At 42.0% G+C, this 24748-nt stretch overlaps 1 protein-coding gene across 21 annotated transcripts in view; it reads left to right on the top strand.

Annotated features, from left to right (window-relative positions):
- The window catches only part of RBFOX3 (RNA binding fox-1 homolog 3), a 1090709-nt gene that overhangs the window by 1020796 nt on the left and 45165 nt on the right, over positions 1-24748 (top strand). For 20 of the 21 annotated variants that reach the window (XM_021000828.2, XM_078155837.1, XM_078155842.1 and 17 more), the window contains one exon: positions 17315-17566. The exons of the other annotated variant lie outside the window; for it this stretch is intronic. In XM_021000828.2, the coding sequence (XP_020856487.1) occupies positions 17315-17566 (252 nt within the window). The remainder of the gene's footprint in view (positions 1-17314; positions 17567-24748) is intronic. 21 annotated transcript variants of the gene reach the window in all.

The following is a 24748-nucleotide window of genomic DNA, read 5'->3' as shown; positions in this document are numbered from 1 at the left end:
ATTCTCCTAATTCTTTCCTCCAGAGCTTTTATTTCATTTATCTCTTGCTTCATTTCTTCTAGTTATTCACATAGTCCTTGTGGAAAAATCTATTTTTCCCTTTGAATCTCTGCTTGCAGTTGTTATAGAGATACTTGCTTCTTCTTTTAGGGAATGGCTAGACCTACGCTAATTTTTCATACTAGCCAGCATTTTCTCAGATATATTCATCTCTCTAGCTTTAGTCCCTAAATTGGGGCTTTGTGTTAGGCCCATGTTCTTCTACCAGCTCTGCTTTTGGGGGGATTGATTGTCCCTGCCTGATCTCATCCTGAATCACCTGTGTTTCTACCCTGACTTCTTCCTCCACCTGGGATCTTAGAGGTTCAGTTTGCTCAATCTTCAGGGCTTTCTCTAGTGTCTCAGAATAGAGTATTATGGAACTCAGAGCCCCAGAGCCTGATTCGACCCAGTCTAAATGCTGTGGCACCATATTGGTCATTGCCTTCTGTCACAATCCTAGGACTTTCTCAGAGAAGCCCCACACTCTTGCTGCCTCCAGACACCCTCAAAGGCTGCTTTTGTCCGTTGTCTATCTTTGGTCATCTTTGGTTGTACTAGGGAGACCTAGCTTCTCTTCCTGTTGCCCTCAGGCTTCTGACTGACCTTGTATAGTTTTGTGATGGAAGATACTTACTGTAGTTTTTCATTGAATTTCAGGGTTTTGCTGGAATAGGTATGTGGAAGTTGGGTGCTGTTCAGACAGCTCTCTTGGCTGGAAGTCTGTAGAGAGCTGTAAGGTTTACAAAGTGTTTTCCACGTGTATTATTATCATTTTACAGAAGAGGAAACCAAACTCAAAGAGTTGAAGGAATTTGCTTAAGATCATGCAACTACTACATAAAGGAGTCAGGAATTTCTGTCCAACTTCTGTCTGTCTTCAAGATGCTGCTGGTGCTCACAAACTTCAGGGTAAAGGAAGAGGTGACCCCAGGCTATGTTCCCCAATTGTGACTGCATTAAAAAATACTTCTGGAGCAGCTAGGTGGCACAGAGGATAGAGCACCAGCCCTGGGTTCAGGAGGACCTGAGTTCAAATCCGGCCTCAGACACTAGCTTTGTGACCCTGGACAAGTCACTTAACCTCAATTGCCTCAAAAAAAACCAAAAAATACTTCCTTCCTCTCCTGAGTAGGCTCAAGAAGCAAGCCATTGGACAGCATTCCCAAAGGCTGAGGGACTTCCACTGCTTCCTCCTACCTCAGGCCAAGAAATGATTGATCAGAGACACTTGTGTCCATGAGTATAAATATGTGTTAAGTGCCAATAAACAAAGAGAACTGTTTACCCAATGACTACAACAATGAAAGTTAAAAGATCTCCAAGAGAAAGAGAAAACCAATCTAGGTCCTGAATAAGAGATGACAGAATATCTCTCCTAACTCACAGAAGAAGGGTGGGGGACTACTGAGACAAAATATTGTATATATTGTCAGAGAAAATTTCTGTATCAGATGTTTTTGCTTAATTGTCCTTTGTTGCAAAGACAAAGTTCAGTAAAGGGGAAGGAAATAGAAAGGGGTAGGGGGTGGGGTCAAGAATAACCATGTCAGGACAAGAGGTACCAATGAAACTTTTATTTTTTTAAACTAAGTCACTTCAGGGCCTTCAGATATCTGCCCTCAGCCATGGAAATATTTATTGCTGCTTCTGATTAGTATTAGAAACTAGAAAAGCAAAAAACAAAAACAACTCTCTCAGCCTCCTAAAAGTGAAGCTCCTATTCCCCCAAAAGATTGGAGTAGGAAAAGAGGAAGGTATGGGGACGGCCATCTTCTAATGCCTCCTGAAGCTCCTAGCTAGCTGAGCTCATGACTATGGGCTGGGAGTTGGATCCTTCAGATTAAGGAATGAGCAGAGAGAAAGGGAAGGGAAAGAGAGGAGTGGCATCCCAAAGCAGGGTGGCAGCGGAACAAGGGAACCTAATGGTCCCTGAATGAAATAATATTCAGCATGACAGGCCATCTGACAGCCCTAATTAATAAAAGAAATTAAACCAACTGTCAAGGGACAAAATGAATTAGATGGGACAGGAGGAACAAATCACTCAGGTGAATACTCTCCCGCAAGTCTCCCAGCTCTCCCTTTCCCTCCCCCTCCTCTTCATTTCCCTATTCATATCATCTTTCATTTCCCTTCGCTTCCTGGGTTCTCCTTATCCTCCTCTTTCTCATTCCCAATGTGCCCTTAGCCCCTGTCCTCATTCTTTCTCCAGTCTTCTGCTTGTACTTCTTCTAGGTCTTGTGCTTGCCTAGAGAAGGGAGCAAAGGTTTAGGTTTCTGTAGCATGGTAACCAGGGACAGTGGAGATCTTGGATGCTTCTAGCTCCAAGAAACCCAAGGTATGTACAGAATCACAGATTTGAGATTTGGAAGGGCACTCAGCAGCTATCTAGTCCAACTGTTATGGGAAAGGAATCCTCACTATAAGGTACTCCAAAAAAGTAGCCAGCCAGCCTCTGCATGAAGACCTCCACCACCTAGCAATGCAACTTCTTCCTGACACAAAGCCTAAGTATGCCTCTTCATAACTTCCACTCAGCACTCCATTGTCTGTCCTCTGAGATTAAACAGAAAAAGTCTAACCCTTTGCCACATACTTGAACCCAGTTGTCATGTCTCCTCCTGAGTCTCCCCTTTATCAGACTAGATATGCCAATTTCCTTCAGATAACTCAAGTCCCTTCACCATCTCTTCTTGACACTCTCCAGCTTATCAATCCTTCTTAAACCTTGGATCTCAGAGTTGAATATACTATTCCAGATGAGGCCTAATGAAGGCAGGGTACAATTAAGTACTTTCTGTGTGCCAGGGCTCTGGAGGAGAAAGTGAGGCTGGTGACTCTGCACCGACCTCCCTCACTTAAATCCAATTCATTTGCATGTCATGGCATCACCTCCATGATGTTATGATCCTCTTCGAGAACAAAGGACAAATAACCTCTGTGAGTAGTAGTAGGAGCTGCTCCACTGGGGACTCAAAGGGAACTGGCCAGCTATACCCCTCTCAAGGCAACCCAGGATGACATTCAGCATTTTTATCTGCCACATCACAGTGCTGACTCATATATGAACTGGTAATCCACTAAAAATCCCAGATCTTTTTCCAACACAATGTCTGTCAATCAACACCATGCCCATCTTATATTTATGGAGTTGCTTTTTGAACCTAAGTGCAACAAGATTTTACATTTATCCCTATTGGATTGGACTCAACTCAGTATTCTAACCTGTCAAGATCCCTTCTGGATCATTACTCCGTCATCCACTGCGTTAGCTGTCCTTCCATTTTGTATCATCTGCAGATTTAATAAGCACACAATCTGTGCCTTTTTCTAAGTCATTGATAAAAATGTGAAACACAACAAGACCAAGTATAGATCCTTGTTATACTCCACTGGAGATCTCCTACCATTTTGACGCTGAATCATTTCCAGTCCAATCCAATAAACATTTATTAAGTACCTACTGTGTGCCAGGGCTCTGGAGGAGCAAGTGAGGCTGGTGACTCTGCACAGACCTCCCTCACTTAAATCCAATTCATTTGCATGTCATGGCATCACCCCCATGATGTCATGATCCTCTTCGAGAACAAAGGACAAATAACCTCTGTGAGTAGTAGTAGGAGCTGCTTCACTGGGGACTTAAAGGGAACTGGCCAGTTAGGCAACACAGTTTCTTTCTTTCTTTCTTTCTTTCTTTCTTGCTTTCTTTCTTTCTTTCTTTCTTTCTTTTTTTCTTTCTTGCTTTCTTGCTTTCTTGCTTTCTTGCTTCCTTTCTTCCTTCCTTCCTTCCTTCCTTCCTTCCTTCCTTCCTTCCTTCCTTCCTTCCTTCCTTCCTTCCTTCTTTCCCTTCCCTCTGTTCACATAGGGTATCATACCCTTACCTGTGGGTATGCCCAAAGGAAGGTAAATTTTGATCTCTGAAACCTCATAAAATATCTTGAGGTTTGTGAGCTAGATTTTTTTCATAAGGACCTTGCCTTAAACCCAAATCACTGTGGCTCTCATTGATTGATCAACAATAGGTCCTAGGCCAAGCTTAGTCATTTTTTGGGCCCCAATTGGCTCAGAGTGAATGTAAATAGCAATTGCTTCTGTTTTGGCCAGAAACCCTGAGGGTCTTCCCCTCCCGGACTGATTTTTTAAACTAGGTAATAGAGGCCATTCTCTGCCTCATTTCTTGTCTAGCCTTAATCCCTGAATGGGCATTGCCTCAGTCAAACTGAGACCTGGGAAAGATCTTAGCTTTAAAAGGCCAAGGTCTCCCACTGTATCCAGGGCCATATCCAGTCATCCTGATCTATATCTTGCCACTGGACCCAGATGGCCCCAGAGGAGAAAGTGATGCTGGTGACTTTCACAGCCCTCCCTCACTTAAATCCAGTTCATTTACATGTCATGGCATTACCTCCCTGACATCATGGTTCACAAGAATGAAGGACAAGCAACAACATCTCTATGCCAAGCACTGTGCTAAGTGCTGGGGATACAATTAATAAAAAGACAGTCTCTGCCCTCAACACACAAGAAAATGGGGGGAGGGCCATTGGAGGGTACCCAGTGCAGGGATACCTTCTTCTATAAAAGTAGAGTGACCTGAGAGTCCAGTTTCTGCCCTCTCTAAAGGAAGGCATTGGGAAGAGTTTGGGACTCCACCCTCTAGCCCTCCAATCAGAGGGGAGAGAAGGCTGAGGGAGATGGAGTCAATCAAAGCTTGAGTTAACAACATGGTGGATTAGAGGTGATAACTCAACCTGAGAAAGACCTACTTGTTCCCAGCAAACTTAAATCAGGCAGAGAGGTAGATGCAAAGTAGAGATTTTCAAATACTCATCGTTCACTCTACCCATCCAGTCAGTTCTTTTTTTAATTGTTTAATTTTATTTATTAATGGTGCAAAACCTTTTTGCTCTCACTAAAATATTTTCATATTAACAGTATTATTAACCGATCAGTTCTGAATCCATTGGGTTGTATTAATTTAATCTCCATAAAAACTGTATGAAATTTTGTCTAAAATTGTGTTAAATTTGGAATAATGCCCCAAAACTTACTAATCTGAGCATACTCTTTGACCCAACTTGACCACTACTAGACCTATATGCCCCCAAAAAGATCAAAGAAATAGGAAAGGGTTCCATACGTACAAAAATATTTATAGCAGCTCATTTCATAGTAGCCCACAACTGGAAACTAAAGGTGTACCCACCTATTGAGGAATGGATAAAAAAAAATTGTGGTATATGAATGTAATAGAATATATCTCTGAGAGGCTTTAGAATTCTGATTAATGAAATCATAAGCCCTGAGTCCAGAGAATTGAAGATGAATCACACCATCCACCTCCAGCCAGAGAAGTGATGGATTTAAAATCTAGAGTGATACATGCATTTTTTGGACATTCCCAACCTGGGGATTTGTTTTACTGGACTATACATATTTGTTGAAAGGTTTTTGTTTTCTTTTGTTTTTATCGTTCAGCTGGAGGTGGGAGCCTTGGGAGAAAGAGAGAAAATAAATGTGTAAAAAAATAAATAAATAATGAGTGAAGAAAAGGCTTTGTTAAAATCTGGATAAACTATATTCATATCACACCCCCTCATCTACCAGTTTAGTAATCTTATCAAAAAGGAAATGAAGTTAGTCTGGCATGACCTATTCTTGATGAAGACAGGATAGCTCTTTGTAATAACTACTCCCCTTTCTAGTGTTTGCCCACTCTCTTTCATGATTCATTTTAGAGTTTTCCCAAAAAGTGAATCATTGCCTTGTACCTTTTCAGATTCTCTTTCCTTTGTTGACAATCTGCCCTTCTACTATTCTGATTTCCTTTATCTTCCAATTATTACTCAGAGTAGTTCAGTAATCACATCTGCCAATTCTTTCAGCAAATAAAGTTGTAGTTCTGGGCCAGATGATTTGAATTCATTAAGAGTAGCTAATTTACTGGGCTTGGAATCAGGAAAACTCACCTTCGTAAGTTCAAATACAGCCTCAGACACTTACTAGCTGTTTGACCCTGGGCTAATCACTTAACCGTGTTTGGCAAATGACTCCAGTATCTTTGCCAAAAAAAGAAAAAACCCAAATGAGGTCACAGAGAGTCAGAACAGACCGGACAACAATAAACTTATATATTCCCTCACTTCTCTCTGTTGCTAGTTACCATCTCATCCACCCCAAGCAAAGGTCTTAACCCTACTTTAACCTTCCTTTTTCTTTCATAGGTTATTATCAAAAACCATTTTTGTCCTTGCCAAGAAAACCCCAAATGGTGTCATAAAGAGTCAGACCCAACTGAAACAATTGAACGATGAAATACCACACTCATACTCATCTTGTGTTGCCCAGACTTGCTTCCATTTTTTGTAATTTATTTTTTAAATCCAAGTCAATTGGTAAGTTTCCTGTGAATCCACATTGGTGTCTTCAGACAACTCTATTTTTCCTGTTCATTGAAATTGTATCCCTTTGTGTCTTTAGAATTTCATTTTTAAGCATCTTCCATTCCTCCAGGGATGACTTCTGAAACATTTCATTCACTGGTCCCTACCTATTTCCTCTGAACTCTTTAAATAGGTCATGTCTCTTTGTGAATCAGTTCAACTCTACACTATACTCTAGAATCTCTTGCCCCTAGATTACTTCCACCAACATTTCTATTCACATGATATTGTATGGAGCTGGAGAAAATCGCAAAATAGCTACTAATTAGATCTATTACAAATTTATGTCACATAATATCAACTAGGGCCTCCTCGCATCAAAGCAGTCCTTTCATACTTTCCTGAAAGATTCTCTATCCCATTCACCATGATGCTATTTCGTCTCTCCTCAAGATATTTTCCTGTAGCTCCCTCTTCTACCCCTGTCTTCATCTCATATCAGTAAGACATCTTCTTTCACTATCTCCTCCTTCACTCTTGTCTCTTATGAATAAGAAGTTCTTCTCTGCAAAGACAAACCTCTTGATTCCATGCCTTCCTCCACCTTCTCCAGAAGATTGCCCCCATTATCATCCCTACCCTCTTTCTATTCTTTGAAATCTCCCTGGTTCCTTCTCTCCAGCCTACAAACACTCCCATGTTGCCTACATCCTTTGAAAAAAAACTCTGCTTGATCTGACTATCCCCACTAATTATGTCCAATATCTCTACTCTCCTCAGCTAAACTCCCTGGGAAAGTCATCTATACTATGTATTTCTCCCCTTCTCTTATTTCCTTCTAACTCTTCTGCAGTCTGGCTTCTGACCTCATCATTCAACTGAAACGGCTCTCTTCAAAGTTACCAATGATCTCTTAATTCCCAAAATCCAATGGCCTTTTCTCAATCCTTCCTGACCTGCTTGCAGCCATCTAAAGCTATTGATCTGTCCTCTCTAAGCTTTCATGACCTCTTCTGGCAATGTGACTGCTGCTCAGCCTCCTTTGCAGGATCTTCATCCAATTAATGCCCCTAACAGTGGCTGGCCCCCAAAGCTCTGTCCTGGACTTTCTCTTTTTTCTATGCTATCTCATTTGATGATCTCATTAGCTTACATGGGTTCAATTATCATCTCACTGAAGATGACTCCCAGATCTATATATCCATCCCAAATCTCTTTCCTGAGTTCCACTTTTGGATATCTTGAATCAAATGTTCCATAAGCATCTCAAATTCAACATGTTCAAAAAAAGAACTTATTATCTTTTCTCCCCCCAAAAAACTTTTGTCTTCCCATCTTTCCTATTACTACTGAAGGCACCATCATCCTTCTAGTCACCTGAGCTCAAAACCTTGGACTCCCTAATCCACTATCAAACATGTTGCCAAATATTGTTATTTCTACCTTTCATAATAGCGCTCATATATGTTTAGGAAAAGGTCAGGTTAGTGTGAGAGCCAGCTAAGATAACTCAAAGGATCCAGCTTGTGTAACTCACCCTCTAACTGGCTAGAGTTTCAATTTCCAAGGTGGCCTACACTGACCAGGGCATCTCTATCTCCTTCTGGCTATAGCTTTATGAGCAGCAGCTCCCAGAAATGAAGGTATCAGCAGTATGGTCCATAGCCAGGAGAGCTACTGAGTCAAAAGGAAAAGAAGCCTGTCTACACAAGCCCCCTCCCTGGTTTTATTTATAGCAGAAGCATCTTCCTGACTAGGATCCTAGTAATGGTGCTCTCCCACTCATATATACACCAAGGTCTTAATATCTTAGGACCTTTTAGCACTTGGAAAAACAGACCGAAAGCCCTCTCATCTCTCAGATCTCTGTTAATCCTCACAGATTTTTTTCTAATTTTTCAGGAGACTATATACAGAAATACAGGGTGCCAAAAGTCTTAGTGCAGTTTTAAGCTGCTAAAGCATAAATTACTAAATTCTAACACTAAGACTTTTGAGACACCCTGTATAGTTAGTTACCTCTCAGTTAATCACGAAGGGTATCTACTCTATAGATTGTCAGTTTAATCCCAAATTCCCCCTTTCTACCTAATATATTTCTGGATCACTTTTCATGCTATTTAAACTCATTTGACTATCAAGCCAAATGATTTTATAAAGGATGGAAAGGAAAAATCCCATCATAAAACTCAGATTCTGATAGGACTTTTGTATTATACACTGACTTGGATTACTCATGTCATCGCTCTCCTCCATTAGCTAACTGTATAAAGAAAGGGTAATAGACTAAGGGTGAGTAACCCCTAGTCTATTAGGGTACCTGGCTCTACAATCTTGGGTAAGTCACTTCCTCATCTGGATTACAGTTTCCTCTTCTGTAAAATGAAAACTAATTAGATTAGATGATCTCTAAGACCCCTTTGAGCTATAGCAGGCTATTATAATTTTATTTGTTGCAGCTAATATCTTAGCTAGGAAGTAATGCAAACATGATTGCAGGAATTCAAATATACATTCATTTATTCATGGATAATAATACATTTCATCAAAGCAAAATAAATTATGTAAAAAAAAAGGTACTTTGTCTTGACAATAGGACTGTAAGCTGTTCTGACTCATGAACTCACTATGAACAATAGTAGATGTTTGGGCTTTAGTCTTGATATTAAAATGTGTCATCATCGTGCTTTTTTTTTAAAATCTTCTTTCCTCCAAAAAAACTAGCTTTTTTCCCCCTTCTTCTCTTCCCCTAAACTTCACTTTCTTGTGATTAGTAGATAAAAGAACATTTGAACGCTCTCTGGAACAGGAGACTTTTAGTCCTTGTATGTCATAAGCATAAGTGTGTGTGGGTTTGGTCTGGATATGCCTGATTGGCCCATGCTTCATGCAGGTCTGTGACAGATAGAATGTCAGAGCTGGAAGAAAACTTGGAATGTATCTGGTCCTTCCCCTCATTTTGCAGATAAGAAAATTAAGAGCTGACAGCTGCACAGTTAGAAGAGGACAGCTTAGGGCTCTGGGGTTATTCCCAGTTCTGCTATTTACTATTGACTTTTCAAAAAGGGAAAAGTCCCTTCCTTTCTGTGGGCTTCAGGTTCCTCATTTGTAAAATGAGTGGATAAGAGAGATCTCTAAGGACTTTTCCACTTCAGATCCTGTAACCCTGAGAGGTGGAGCTGAGCCCTCACACTATGCCACCCTGCCTGTGGGGAGCTATGAAAAGGTGTGTTCTGGGCACTGGGAGGCAAAGTCTCATCCCCCACTCATGCCCCTGCACACACCCTATATAACCATCACCTTCCCTGACATAGCTGCCGCTTTGACATTCTGAGTTTTTCACCTGGAAGTTGGGCTTACCCAAAGTAGACAGGAAAAAAGGACTGAACTTGCTTGCCTCCCCCCACCCACCACCACCTCTCATTCCTCCTCAGCCTTGAGTGGGAACTCAGAAATGCATCTGGTACCTTCCTAGGAACCAAGGGGGCCTGAAATGCAATTAACCTAATTGTCTAGGCAGATTGTGAGAGCCAGAGGAAGACAGCAACTTAGACACTGAAAGCAGGGAGAGCGTCTAGGACAATCACAGCTTCAGGATGGAAAATAACCAGGGTGGTGTTAGACACAGTGGCGCAAGCCTGTAATCCCTGCTACCACAGCAACATGAGGCTGAAGGATTGCTTAAGCTCAAACGTTATGAGGTACAATGGGGCTATCTGGTTATCTCCACTAAGTCCAATACCAGTATGATGAGTCTCTGAGATTAGGGGCCACCAGGCTAACTAAAGAAGAGGGGAACTTGTCCAGACCAGAAATGGAGCAAGTCAGAGGTTCCGTGACTATCAGTTAGTGGGATTGGGTCCATGAGTAGTCACTGTACTTCCATTCTGGCAAGATAGGGAGACCCACTCTTAAAGAAGGGAAGAAAAGGGGGTGGCTAGGTGGTGCAGTGAATGGAGCACCGGCCCTGGATTCAGGAGGACCTGAGTTCAAATCCGGCCTCAGACACATAACACTACTTACTAGCTGTGTGACCCTGGGCAAGTTACTTAACCCCATTGCCTAACAAAAAAAAAAAGGGTGGGGGGAGAAAAGAAAAAGGAGAAGGGTTAGGGAATTAGAGTGACTGCTAGCGATCAGGGTGACGGTTACAGAAGGAACTCTCCCTCCTGCCCTTGCTCCCTCTGCAGATCCGTGTTATAGACATAGAATATCAGAGTTGGAAGGGATCTTAGAAATCAAGCAGTCTAGCCTCTCATTTTTCAAATTAAGAAACTGAGGCCCAGAGAAGAGAAACAAAGGGTTATCATTAATGGTTTGATGTCAGCTTTTAAGTGTCTGTAATGGAGTGCATATGGGATCTATTCTTGGTTCTATGTAGTTTAACACATGTCTGCTAATTCCAGACTCTAAGGTACTCTAGAAGTCATGTGCAGTTATCAGTTTGCTTCTCCTTAACATAATTAATTTTTCTACTTTTTTCAAAAACATTCATATTGATATCAACAAAATCTTATTGATAGTTTTTACATAGTCTAAATTTCCTCCATATGCCCCCCTTTTCCAAAATAAGAAAAGAGAGGAAAAAAACCAACAAAACTAGTCAATCCTTCAGAATTATATAATATTCCAAATCCTTGGATGACCACTCCCCACCTCTGCAAAGTAGTTGGGAAAGGTGTCTTCTCATATCTCTTCCCCAAATGATGGGGATGTATTTTGTTTTCCAGTTCTTTGTTACCACCAAAGTAATGCTATAAATATTTTGGTATATGTGGAGGCTTTCTATTTATCAGTGACTTCCTTGGTCTAATGGTGGAATCTCTAGGTCAAAGAGTATTGGTATTTTTAGCCACTTTATTTGCATGATTACAAACTGCTTTCCAAAAATTAATTCAGCCAAGGCACTTACTAAGATGGAATAGTAAGAAAAGTAGCTAACAAAAAATTCCTACTCAACTCTCTCATAAAACTGAGCCCCTCTCTCTTACAAATACAGTTAGTATCCATGGGCAGAGTGACACAGACTTGGAATACAATGGTAGGCATACATGTAGGGAACACATATAGTCAAGGCAACTCCATAACTCCAGAACTATCAGGCCTCAAAATCCTTTCTGTCCTTGTGCAATTCTCTGTCAACTCTCCTTTGCCAGAGCTAGCTCCTTCTTGAGTCCAGAGCTAGCTCTTTTCTCTGCTGCCAGATATACAATTCCTTGAACCTGCTTCTAGACATGAGCAACTATGGAGTGTGTGTGTGTCGACTCCCTCAACTTAGTCTCATATTCTCTGAAACTCAGTCTCTTTAAACCCCAGCAAGTAGTTACACTGCTAGACATTATAACCATTGAGATGAAGGGGGGGAAAAAGAAAAGCCTCAAGAAATGAAGAGCTCAACACCTTGTTAACATATTAAACTTCACCATCTGTGATTATACCCTGGGACTACATCAACTGAGTTGAGAGTGGAGGACAAAATCCACTGACACACCTATGCATAAATTTAAACTTAGCAAATTTGTAGATAGCATAAGGGAATAAACATTTATTATGTACCTATGATATGCCAGGCACTTTATAAATATCTCATTTGATCTTTGCAACAACCCTGTGAGGGTAGGTGCTATTATAATGCCCATTTTATAGTTGTAGAAACTGAGACAAACAGAAATTGTGACTTACCACCCAAGATCACACAGCCAGTTAAATATGTGAGGCCAGGTCTTTCTGACTCCAGGCCTGGAGATCTAGCCACTCTATCGTGTAGCTGCTGTTAATATGGAGAACAGCCAGAGAAGGGCACTCAGCATACAGCAACATCTCTCTTCTGATACTGCTACCGCCCTGGTATAGGCTCTAATCTCCTCATGCCTAGACTAATTGTAATAGCCTGCTTGTGGGTCTGCCTGCCTCAAATCTCTCCTCCCTCCAATCCATCCTCCACTCAGATACTAAAATGGTTTTCCTAAAACACAGTCAGTTCATGTCACCCTCCTACTCAGTGGATTCCAGTGGTTCCCTCTCACTTCCAGGATCAAATGCAAAATCCTCTGTTTGGTGTGCAAAGCCTATCCCCCCCTCCACATTTCCAGTCTTTTTGCATTCTCTCCCACCGTGTACTTTTTGATCAAGTGACAGCCTTAGTGCTGTTCCTCAAACAAGACACTCCATGGCTGAGCTCTGGGCATATTCTCTGGCTGGTTTCCATATCTGAAATGCTCTCTCCCATCTCATCTTCGTATCCTGGCTTCTTTCAAGTCCCAGCTAAAATCCCACCTTCTACAGGAAGTATTTCCCAATCTCTCTTAATTCTAGTACCTTCTTTCTTTTGTTATTTTTTGTTTATTCTGTATATTCTTTGTACATAATTTTATGTTGTTTCTCCTATTAAGTTGTGAGCTTTCTGAGGGCAGGAATTGTCTTTTGCCTTTTTTTTTTGTAGACCTGATGCTTAGTACAGTAATTGGCACATAATAAGTGCTTAATAAAAGACTAACTGAAAGTCGTGCCACTTGAGAATCCATTGAAGGAACTGAAAGAGTTTAATCTGTAGAAGAAATGACTCAGAGGAAATATGATGGCTGTCTTCAAGTTTTTGAAAAGCTACCCTGTGGGGGGGAAAAGAATTTAAATGTTCTGTCTGACCCCAGAAGGCAGAACTAGGAGTACTGAGTGGCAGTGATAGAGGGACAAGTTTAGCCTAGAGATAATCAAAATATTCTAATTACGGCTATCTCAAAGTAGAATGGGCTATCTCAGGAGGTAGTGGGATCCCTCCCTCACTGGAGGTCTTCAAGCAAAATCTTGATGACCGCTCATCAAATATATCCCTTACAAACTAAAATTATGTTATTCTTATATCTCATCAACTTTATTCTAACCATATCAATAGGCTCGTCTTCTTTGAAGACTCACAACCTCCAACTTTGAGCTAGCACTAGGCAAAATTGTGAAGTAGACCAACTTTATCTCACTTCCTCTTCAGGACTGAATTCCATCATTCATTTAGCTTAAGCATCCTCCCCCCCCAATTCCTCCCTGGCTAACCTTGTATTCAATTCCCACAGGGTTAACCCAAGGGGTAGCTAATAAGGAAGAGGTTGTCTCATAAGACTTAGCATTCATTATCTAGGGCACTTTTTTCCTTTTATAGGTTACTCTTGAGGACCTCAGACCTTCTAAACCCAAAGGAAAAAAAGCTAAAGGTGAAAGAAGAGCTCTCCTAATCCCATTTCTGATTCCTTGCAGAAAGCCTTTATGCAGTATCTTCTTTGTAAGTCTCTACTTGTACAAATAGATGACATTGGAAAAATAGTGAAGGGAGATTATTTGGCAGGGTGAGTCATGTCAGGCATCTCTCTGAAAATGTACTAGAGGGAACCATGACTACACTTTGCAGAATTTAATCCCAGTTCAGGAAACTGACCAAACTACAACCTGAGGATGAAGGCTTGGACCCCTGAAACTGGCCCTCATTGAGCACACTGAGAGTCCTATCTCTTCCTCTAAATACATAATTGCTTCTTCTATGTAACTTCTTCCCTCTCCAATGTCCCCTTCCCCTTCTACTCACAATCCCTGATTCCTTCTTGCCCTGCTGACTTGTCAGATGTCTCAGAGGCTCTTGATTGGCCGGTGATGGTATTAAACTCTGGCATTCCAGCCAAGCCAGTGAACATCTGCATCCCGAGTGATGGACAGGTGTCACTCACCTTCATCTCCCCAACCCCAATGAGCTGAGAAGCTGTCAGGGTATGAAGAGATGTATATGTTTTGGGGCTACTGTGGAGGTAGGAAAAGTAGAAGATGGGAAAGGAATGAAACAGGGAAAACAGTTTAAATGGGGATGGAAGCAGAAAGGGGTGGGAGTTGGTGGGGAGAAAAAGAAGGAACTGGAAAAATTCTGTAAGTTGAAGCTGAGGTTCCAATCAAATATTTATCAGTTAATTGATCTCTCCTGTGTCTGCCAAGCCCATTTGACAGCTCCCTCTCCTCCATTCCCTGTCGCTTCCTTTCCCATGATCTTTGTCTTTCCCTGTTTTCTTTTTCCTTCTCCCTTTGTTCCTGGTTTTTCTCTTCTTTTACATTCCTTACCACCTCCGCTTTCATAACTCTTTCCGTGGTCTCCCTTTGTGGTTTCCTCTCCCTTAACTGCATCCTCCTGACCATTCTCTGCTTCTTTCATCCTCTCTCCTTTCCCTTTCCTCACTGCACCCCAGCCTCCCTCTCTCCCTCTTACCTGCTCTTATCTTTCCTCTATTGGTTGGGAGCTGTGGGCCTGACACTTCCTCTAACATGTTTGTTAATAATAGACAAAGGGGCTTTGCAGCCCGCTTTGGAACAATGATGCTGGAGTCTCCAGTGAATGTGTGTGTGTGTGTGTGTGTGTGTGTGTGTGTGTGTGTCCCTCTTTTGTTGTTCTTGAAGTTGAATGTTGCCCCAGTTTCTCAGTCTCTAAAGATAGAGGGAAGGGATCTGCCAGCTGCACCAAAGCAAGGGGGCCAGAGGGTTTGCTCATTAGGCATACAGCTCCGTAGCTCAGAGTATCCCAGGGGTGGCCAGAGCAGAACCCTTGAGATACCAGTTTTGGAGGATTGCACAAGAAGAGCTAGAGACTCTGGCAATGCTTGAAGAATGAACAAGGTGGAGCCTCTTTCATAGGCCCACTCATAGATACCTCTGTGGGAATCCCACCCCATTTCATTTACCATGACATCCCCCTAGAGTAGGCTCCAACCCACCCAAAACAGCCTTAGACTTAGAAGATGACCCTGGAATAAGTTTCATGTTGCTGCTTCTCAAAATGCATTTGGAATAGGAATCAGATGTCAAATCTGGAAATATAGAGCCTCCTATGACCCTTCAACTCCCCCTCCAAATCACCTAAAAGTGATATCTAATAGAAATATTTTGGCTGAGTCATCTCCATCCTCTCCTGATCTTGGAAACCAAACCCCTTCTTCTGGGTTCAGTGGTTTTGGAGCAGGACCAGTCTGATGTTCCCAAATCTATGAACCAAAGGTCAAATTTCTTAGCTGCCCCAAGCATGTCTGGACTCCTTGGATAGTCCTTGGGATTCTTCAGAGTGAGCAGTTGAAGAGAGCTCCCCCATCCTGCCTTTCTCTCATCTTAAACTGTAAGACCCTAGAGATTGCAAGCCACAACGGACTTAGCCTTCAGGAATGCCTCTTGGTAATAATGATGAATCTAGATTGTTAACTCTTTGAGGGGAGAGGATATATAGTTAACTCTCATACTGCCCTTGCACAAGACCATGTACTCATTGTCATCATTATTGGAGTGAGGCCTAGAGCAGAGCTAACTTAGATAAGGGGTTGGAGAGTGGTCCCTAGACTCGATCAATCCCTGCCTTGACTATCAGAGACTTATTACCTGATCTTCTGCCCTTCCTTTTACATACTGGCCACCAATCCAGGACCAAAAATCCTCCTGTGACCACCACTACCTCTATTCTTCACACACACACACACACACACACACACACACACACACACACGCACGCACGCACGCACGCACGCACGCACACTCTTGGAGGGACAAACTTGACATTAGAGTGGGCCCTAGGTCAGAAGAGACCTGGTTGAGGATTGGGGGGAATGAGTACATACCTTACATATGCCTCACTCACCACCACCACCATTCCTGCCTCCATAAGCAGCCAGGCTCCAAGACTAGTGTTTTGACCATCAGTCAGGACCAAGGACCCAGGACATCTGCCCCCACTGACATATGAGTGTCACAAATTCACTCTATTCCAACCTTTTTCAACATTACCATTGCAACTATGAACATGCAACAGTCTGTATTACCTTATTTAGTGATCCTGAGTCATAGGCTGCCTAGTTGGTGCCCCCTTCTCTGACTACTTTTTCTGCATCTTCCTACCCATTCACATTCACCTTATCCTTTTCGTACCTCAGTCTCACTCTACCTATCTTTCCAATGTATCTGGAATCTGCTGTTCTATTGTTAGCAAGCGTATTAGTCATGTGCCTCCCCCTAGAAATCACATTGCATATTTTTTTTAATTTAATTGTCTGCATACACATTGCTTCTTTCCAATAGAACATAACCTTCCCAGGGACAGGGCCTATTTCATTTTTGCCTTTGTATCCCCAGTGCCAAGCACAACACCTGGAACATAGTAGATAATTAATAAATGCTTGTTAAATTCAATTAATAAATGCTTCGTAGGCCATAGCCCTAAAGCTGGAAGGGATCTTAGAAGTCTTCTAATCCAAGCTTTCATTTCGCAGAATAAGGAAACTGAGGCACAAGGGGACTAAGTGACTTCCTTACAGGTAGTAAGTGTCAGGTTAAAGACAATGATATTTTCTGAAATACACACACACACACACACACACACACACACACACACACACACACACATGCTATGGGATGCCTCTACAGGCTTGGAAACTCTACCACTAGAGGGACATCGTCCTCTAATGGAAAGAACACTGGGTTTGCATCCTGGCTAAGTACTCATAAACAGAATGATCTTGGGCAACTCTTTCTTGAGTCTCAGTTTCATACTCTATCAAATGGGGTTAATAGTACTAGCACTACCTATTACACAGGGTTGTTTTGAGGTCAGATTAGACAGTATATTTTAAAGTGCTTTGTAGCAGCAAAGGCTAGAACTGTCATTACTACTACTAAGAATAAAAATTTATTTATAGCAATAATAACAACAAAGGTGATGCATCAGGACTGCTGTGCCTCTGGGCAATTTCCACTGAACTAGAAGGACTCTCTTTATAGGACTGTGGAAGGGGGCACTGTCTGTACCCAAGGTGCCACCAAAATTCTAACCAGATCCCTCCTGTTGGTTTTCTCTTTTTCTTTCTCTCTCTGTCTCCCCCCAGGGTAATCAGGACACCACGGCTCCTCCTGAAGCGATGGCTCAGCCCTACCCCCAGGCCCAGTATCCCCCACCGCCACAGAACAGCATCCCCACTGAGTATGTGCCACCCCACCCTCACCCCACACAGGACTACTCGGGCCAGACCACAGTACCAGAACATGCCATGACCCTCTACACACCAGCACAGACCCACCCAGAGCAGCCAGGCACCGACGCCAGCACACAGCCCATCACTGGGACACAGACAGTACCGGTAAGAAGCCCCTGCCAGCCAGCCTCATACGTTAGAGGGCCCCAGGCATTGTCTTCCAAGGCCCCATCACTGAGGCCCATCTAGACCTTTTTTTTAAGACTTGCAGGAACCAGGAACCCACCCACCCCACCCCACCCCACCCCGCCCAGGGCATCAAAGTGACCCTGGCCTCTGAAAGAACTCAAGGCAAGGTCCATTAAGAGAAAACTGGGGTGGTGGCCACAAGCATGTGGGTGATGTGGGGAAACCAAGGGCTGGCCTGAGAAAGGCACAGCTCCTTGATGAGAAAGGGATTAGATGGGGAGGAATAATAACAGTGGGATATAGATCTCCCTGGGGAGTGGAAAGGAGGGTTCGGTAATAAGGAAGGCTTCTTTTTATAGAATATAGTGATTCCCTCCTCTCACTCCCTCAGGCCTATACACACAGAAACTCAAGGTCCCTCTGGCATGTCCTCCCACCTCAGGGTCTGGCTCCATTGGCTCCTCATCAGGGTAACAATAAAACTCAATAAGTTGTTTCTGAAGGGAGTGGCTAAAGAAGGCCATCTATTGGTTCCCTAAGCCGTCTATTCTGGCAGTTCTAAAAGGAAACTAAATCACTTTATTTCAGATGAACAGTGTCTTCAGCTGCCAGTAACCTGTTAATAGAAAGTAAGAAAAATCACCCAACCCAGAAACCCCGAGCAGCTGCTGTAACCCTGCTGAGGGGGCCCTCTCTCTGAGCTGTCTCAGGTTACTGGTTCTCCTATCATTTCTAATCACTTGTAATCTACCTGCTTGGCTGCCCTCCAATCAGATAGCTTCAATTATGTGGTTGTAATGCAGTTCCAAAGGGGAAAGTGCTGAGCCATGCAGTTTGTAGAGATTTCCTGATAATAAAGGGAGAGCTTGTTAAGGAGTAACCATCACACTGGGCCAGCCCCTGGCCCATCTCCTCTACTGGATGAGCCCCTGTCTCCCTAGCTCCTCTTATTCTGAGACAGCAGCTCTACCCCCTCCATCCCCTTACCCTTCCTTTATTTAATTCACCAGGTTTTGTTTTCCTTCGTTTGTTCACCCTCTTTCAAACCTTGGATAGAATGTTGGACATGTAGCCAGGAAGACCTGGGTTCAAATTCTACTTCTGACAGTAATTGTGCCTTCTACAATTACCTATAAAATGTTGAGCTTTAACTAGATGTTCTCAAAGGTCCCTTCCAGCTCTAAATCTGTGCTCCTATAATCCTTTCCTCTCCTTTACTCCCTTCTAATTCCAATCTCCAGTCCCTCCTGAGGCCTGGTTCTCATGCTAGCTCTTTAGTCAGTATTGTGTCTAGGGTTGGGAAGTGGAGGTGGAGACTAGGAAAGTAGGTTATTATGCTCAGCATTTCCCAGTAGTGGCAACACCTTGACTGATCAGCCTGCCCTGTCTCCATCACCTGCTGCCCTGTGTAATGGGTTTAACTCTCAGGAAGTTTCTATATTAAGAGGCTGCCCTGTCCCTACCCCTTGTGTAATGCAAAAACAAAAAAAAAAATGCACCTGGAGAGAAAGGGTGAGGGCACACTTGTCACACTCTCTCTTTCTTTTTATAGGCTCAAACCCCAGTTTTAGGGGATAGGGGCCCTTTGGTCATAATGGCCAGCAGTACCCTAATGGCTCAGAATTTCTCCAGTCCTTTGGGCTGAGGTTGGGGGGAGGAGGAGAAGCTCATCTTCTCATAAATTGATCGAGACATAATAGAGTTAAATCAAATCTTTACTAAGTGGCTGCCCTGCTGCTAAATGAATATCACAAATATACTGTCTTCAGACCTTCCTCAATATTACCATGGCAGCTGTGAAGGTGTGACAATCTATTGCCTTATGGTTTACTGCTTTACTAAGTAGTAAAGCTAGAAAGTATTGAATAAAAGTAGGTGTCAAATTTAGATGGTCAAGTGTAAGAGATGTATAGAATTGTTGGATCGTTTGACCCTATTTCACACTGACTCTCTAAGTTTGGCAAAACTCTCCTTAACTTCTTTCAGTTCTGTTCCCTTCCCAGTCTGATAGAAAAGCAGGGATTGGAGTAAGTTGTGTTTGTCAGATAGGGACGAGGGCTTGAGTAACCAACCTCAGTGCCAGGGATTCTAATACCTTTAGCCAAGGGACTATTACTCACAAAACATTTAGCAAAATCCAGGCATCCCCATTACCCACCCATAGTGAGAGATGAAGAGAAATATGTATACACTAGGAGAAGTCAGTGTGGTATAATGGATAGAGCAATAGATTTGGCATTGGGAGACCAAGGTTCAAATCCTACCCAATATATTTATGAGCTGTGCGATCAGAGCTTCAATTTTCTTATCTATAATATTGGATTATTAATGCTTACATTACCTACCTCAGAGTTGTGGTGAGGAAAGTACTCCATAAACCTTAAAATATTATATAAAATGTGAGTTATTATTGTTATTATAGGCAATATTTCCTGTCCTAATATCTGCAGAAACACACCCTACCCAAAGCTTCCCTGTGGCTTCCTTGTCCTAGAGCACAAATATTTAACCTTTTTTTCATCTAAGCCCTACCTGAAGCCAGATCAACAACTCTTGCATTTTTTCTGTTCCTCTCCATCCTTTTGGGACCCCCCTTCCTTTGGTCTTCGAAGGCCTAAATGAATGTCTCCTCTGGCTGCACAGGAACTCTATCATCTCTAGGCCATAGGTGGGAAAATCAAAGTCCAAGACTCCAAAGAGCCAACAGCAGAAGTCATTTGCCTTCCACTTCCAACAAGTAGAAACAAAATCTGTGTCAACGGGACTGCCACTGATTCAACGACAGATTATTAAAGAACTGGTTTGTGAAACTTCATTAAGCAAAGAAGTAATCACTAGGAGCCAGCATTGGTTCCCTAAGAACAAATCAGGCCAAACTTACCTCATTTCTTTGTTGATGGGTTTATCATTCTAGTAGATCAGGAAAATGGTATATCTATGTGTGGTCATTCAGTAGTTTCAGTTGTATCTGATTCTTCATGACCCCATTTGGGGTTTTCTTGTCACAGGTACTAGAGTGGTTTGCTATTTTCTTCTCTAGCTCATTTTACAGATGAGGAAACTGAGGTAAGCAGGGTTAAGTGACTTGCCCAGAGTTAAGCAGCTAGTAAATATCTAAGCCTAGCATTCTGTGCACTGCGCTACCTAGCTGCTGGTATATCTATAGGGTTTCTTCATTTAATAAAGCCTTTCCTGGTACCCTCATAGAAAATATAAGACAGTACAGGGTGAATGATAGTAGAGTTAGGTGGATATCAAACAGAAAAGTCTTCAATAGTATGGATAGTATCCTACTGTTGAATGGAAGCCTGAGCAGCTGTGACTTCATTTCCTTTTGAAAATTCACTTTCCTTTTGGTTTAATTCATTTATTTATGACATATACACACACACAAATATAACCACTTTCCTTTTTAGTTTAATTTATTATTCATGACATAGATACACACAAACATATACACGTACGCATATACATATATGTAGAGTATGTAGCTCTTTTGTAGACGTTATCAGATTTTTCAATGATACAAAGTCAGGAGGAATGATAAAATCTGGCTTCAGCATAATCATGACACATCAGAATAATGATGAAATTGAACAGGAACGATTTGGAAGTCTTATTTTGGTTCAGAAACTCAACAAACAGTTACAGGATTGCTTCAGTAACAATTCAGGTAGAAAAGACCTGTGAGTATTAGGTGATCACAACCTCAACATGACAATGTGATGTGGCTACTTAAAAAAAAAAACAAATAGGCTATATAGTGTGTCATCTGGAAACCATATCATTTTAGGAACAGCTGGAAGGACTGGAGATGTTAAGCCTGGAGAAGAGAAGATTTAGAAGGAAATTGCTATTTTCAGTACATGAAAGGCTATATGAAACAAGGAACAAGAATTTCTCTGTGACTCCAGAGAGTTGAACTTGCTGGCAATTATAAGATGTCAGGTTTCAATTCAATGTAAGGAAGAACTCTGTAATAATTAAAACTATATAATAATGAAATGGACTTTTGGGGTAGGTAGGTAGCTCCCCATCACTGGAAGTATTCAAGTTGAGGCTGGATAATCTCTTATTTGACATATTACAGAGGAGATTACTGCATTGGGTGAAAAATTGGACTAGATTAACTTTAAGATCCCTTCAACTCTAAGATTCACTTATTCTCTGATCTAGAGTCTTTCCAGTTTGGAATCAGTAGAGAATTGAATTTGCTCAGACTCTTAACTCCATGCCAGGTTCCCTCAATTTCTGGTCCTAGACTTCAGTGGCAAGTATAGACCACTTAAAATTACCCCAGACCCCATCTCGTGATGCTTCAGCCATCTCCCAACACAAAAACACAAGTTGGCCAAGACTAGCATTTAGATTAGAAAAAAGAGATTTAATGGGTATTACAAGCCATTTTTCCTCCCCTTGAGTTAAAGGACCTTTCCCTTTGAGCAGTTCATGGAAAATTGAAGAATGCTCTTCAATCCTTAAATTCTCCAAAGGCTTTCAGTCCTCTTTCTTTTGTCACACTTAAAACTATCATGGCCTGAAGTCAAGGAAAGAAACAGGGAGGAGGCTAGAGAACCAGTCACTTCTTTCTAAACCTGACTGATTGCAGTAAGTCCCTGGCCAGGGGGTAAGAAGAGGTTTTTCTCTACAACCCTTACCCACAGCACTCTTAATTCCCTGGCTGGTGTTGGAATTGAGAGGGAAGGATAGAAGGAGGTTGGAAGAATGGGAGGATAGGAGGAAGTGACTTTTCTTCAGAGCATTCATAGCAAATTGAACATTGGGATTGGAAGAACTTGATTTGAATCCTGGGTCCACTACTCACTAGCTATTCAGCCTTGAGTAAGTCGTTTAACTTCTCTGACTCTGAGTTTCCTTATCTGTAACGTGGGGATAATAATACCTACCCTTCCTATCTTCCAAAGCTATTGCAGAAAGCATTTTTAAACCCTGAAGTATTGTGTAAATGTGAGCTATTATTCAGTATTAGTCTTCTCAGCTCCCTTTCTTCTCCTCCAGTCCTTCCTTCCAGATCCTAGTCTTCTTCACTGGGATCTCTTCTTTTCCTATATCATTCCAGATGTGTTTCCAGGCCTAGATTCAGAAAGGAAACCATCCTTTTGGAATGACCTCCAAAATCCCCCCAAGGACCGAGACCCTGATTGACATTTTACAAATGGTAGCTATCTAAAGCAATCCCTTTGGTTCCTAGCTGTTGCACAGAAACCTTGGATACTCTGGCCATGGAGCCTTAAAACTCTGTCCATAGCAGAGCCCTGCTCTGCACTGCTAAGAGCCTAAGACCTGGCTTCTTGGATCTTAGGCAGGGCTTCCCTGCAGCAGCTGACTGTGTGTTTGGGAGTCAGGGAAGTGTCATATACTGATACTCAGCTGTAGATAAAAGATGTTATAGAGGCCAACTAGGAGCGTGATGTTAGGCCTCACAGGATATCTATACCTTGGTAGTATCATCTCAACTCCACAGCCTCAAGAACTCAATTTTAACCAACCTAGCAAGCAGGTGGCACAGTGGATAGAATGCTGGTCCTGAAGTCAGGAAGACTCATCTTCCTAAATTCAAATCTAGCCTCAGACACTTACTAGCTGTGTGACCCTGGGCAAGTCACTTAAATCCTATTTGCCTCAGTCTCCTCATCTGTAAAATGAGCTGGAGAAAGAAATGGCAAACTGCTCTTGTATCTGGCATGGAGTCATGAAGAGTCAGACACAACTGAAAAACAATTGAACAGCAGCAAAATCCTGGAATGATCAGGCTCTAGAGAATTGATTGACATTAACTAAACTCATAAGAGATTTAGAAGCAGTGTGGCAGTGGAAAGATTGTTGGGCTTGAAATCAGGAAGACATGCTCAAATGTTGCCTCTAACACTTACTAGATGTGTGTTCGTGGGCAAGTTACAACCTCTCTAAGCCTCAGTTTCCTCATCTGTAAAAAGTGGATAAGATCTATAGTACCTACCTCACAGGGTTATTATGAGGTTCACATAAAACAACCTATATAAAATTCATTGCAAAAGTGCTATGTAAATGTCAGCCATTATTGTGGAGAGATTGATAAATGAGAATAACATTGTGTCACTTTATAATTGCACAAGGAAAAGAGTACAGGACACTCCCTTGGGGAAGGGAGAGGTGAATTTGTATGCTTATTCAGGAGACCTGATCATAAATTAGTAAGTGATTCATGAGTACAAAACAATAACAAAAGGAGTTGAGTATTCTTAAGAGAAATTTCCATCAAACCTGGTAAATTGCCATTCCCCACCATAGGAATAACTCTGGATTTGGAATCAGAAAGAACTGGGTTCAAATGTTGCCTCAGACACTTACTAGCTATGTGACCCTGGGCAAATTACTTAACCTCTGCATTCTTCAATTTCTTCAGCTATAAAATGGGTATGATAATAATAGCACCGACCTCCCAGGGTGGTGGTTAGGAAGAAATGAGATAATATTTATAAAGTATTTAGTGCAGTAACCAGCACATAGTAGGTACTTAGTAATAGGTACTTTCCTCTATCCCTCCCTCCCTTCTTTTCTTCCTTCTTTCGTTTTTTTTTGAGTCAGTTATTTGTTGACATCTCCCCTTAGAACATCATGGGAGGCACACTGGTCTTTTTTACTAAGTTTGGAGGCTCAGTCTGTCAGTCACCTGAAAGCAACATAGATTCACATTAGATCAGGATTGAGTATATTCATTCATTCATTCAACAAACACCTTATTTTTGCCTAAATTATGCTTTAGATTTATGACTTCTTGTGGGTTTGAGGGACCATCCTGGTTTCAACTGCAGCTCAGTTCAGCAAATAAGCAGAGATGCTGAGGGTTTAGTTTAATTAGGACACAGGCACTACCTTTATGGAGCTTAAAGTCTAGTAATAGGATATAACACACCTACAAATATTTATGACACATGTATTATTATAGATAATAAGTACATTAGGACCATGCAAGCTGAGTACCATTTGCAGGTTGGAGAAAGAAAGGGGTGGTCTGCTTCTAGAGGTACCTAATCTCTTCCACTACTGATATTGTGTCATCAACTTCAGATTCAAAGGGTGACATTTTTCTTAACCTTGTCCCCAGATTCTGGGGATATGTCCAGTTTCTTTAGCCTATAGCTCGTACGCACAAAC

Source organism: Phascolarctos cinereus, unplaced genomic scaffold, assembly GCF_003287225.1.
Source record: "Phascolarctos cinereus isolate Bilbo 61053 unplaced genomic scaffold, phaCin_HiC Scaffold_5;HRSCAF=322, whole genome shotgun sequence".
NCBI classification, from domain to species: Eukaryota; Metazoa; Chordata; class Mammalia; order Diprotodontia; family Phascolarctidae; genus Phascolarctos; species Phascolarctos cinereus.
The sequence above is the reverse complement of the archived record's forward strand: the minus strand, read 5'-3'. Positions and strand labels throughout refer to the sequence as shown.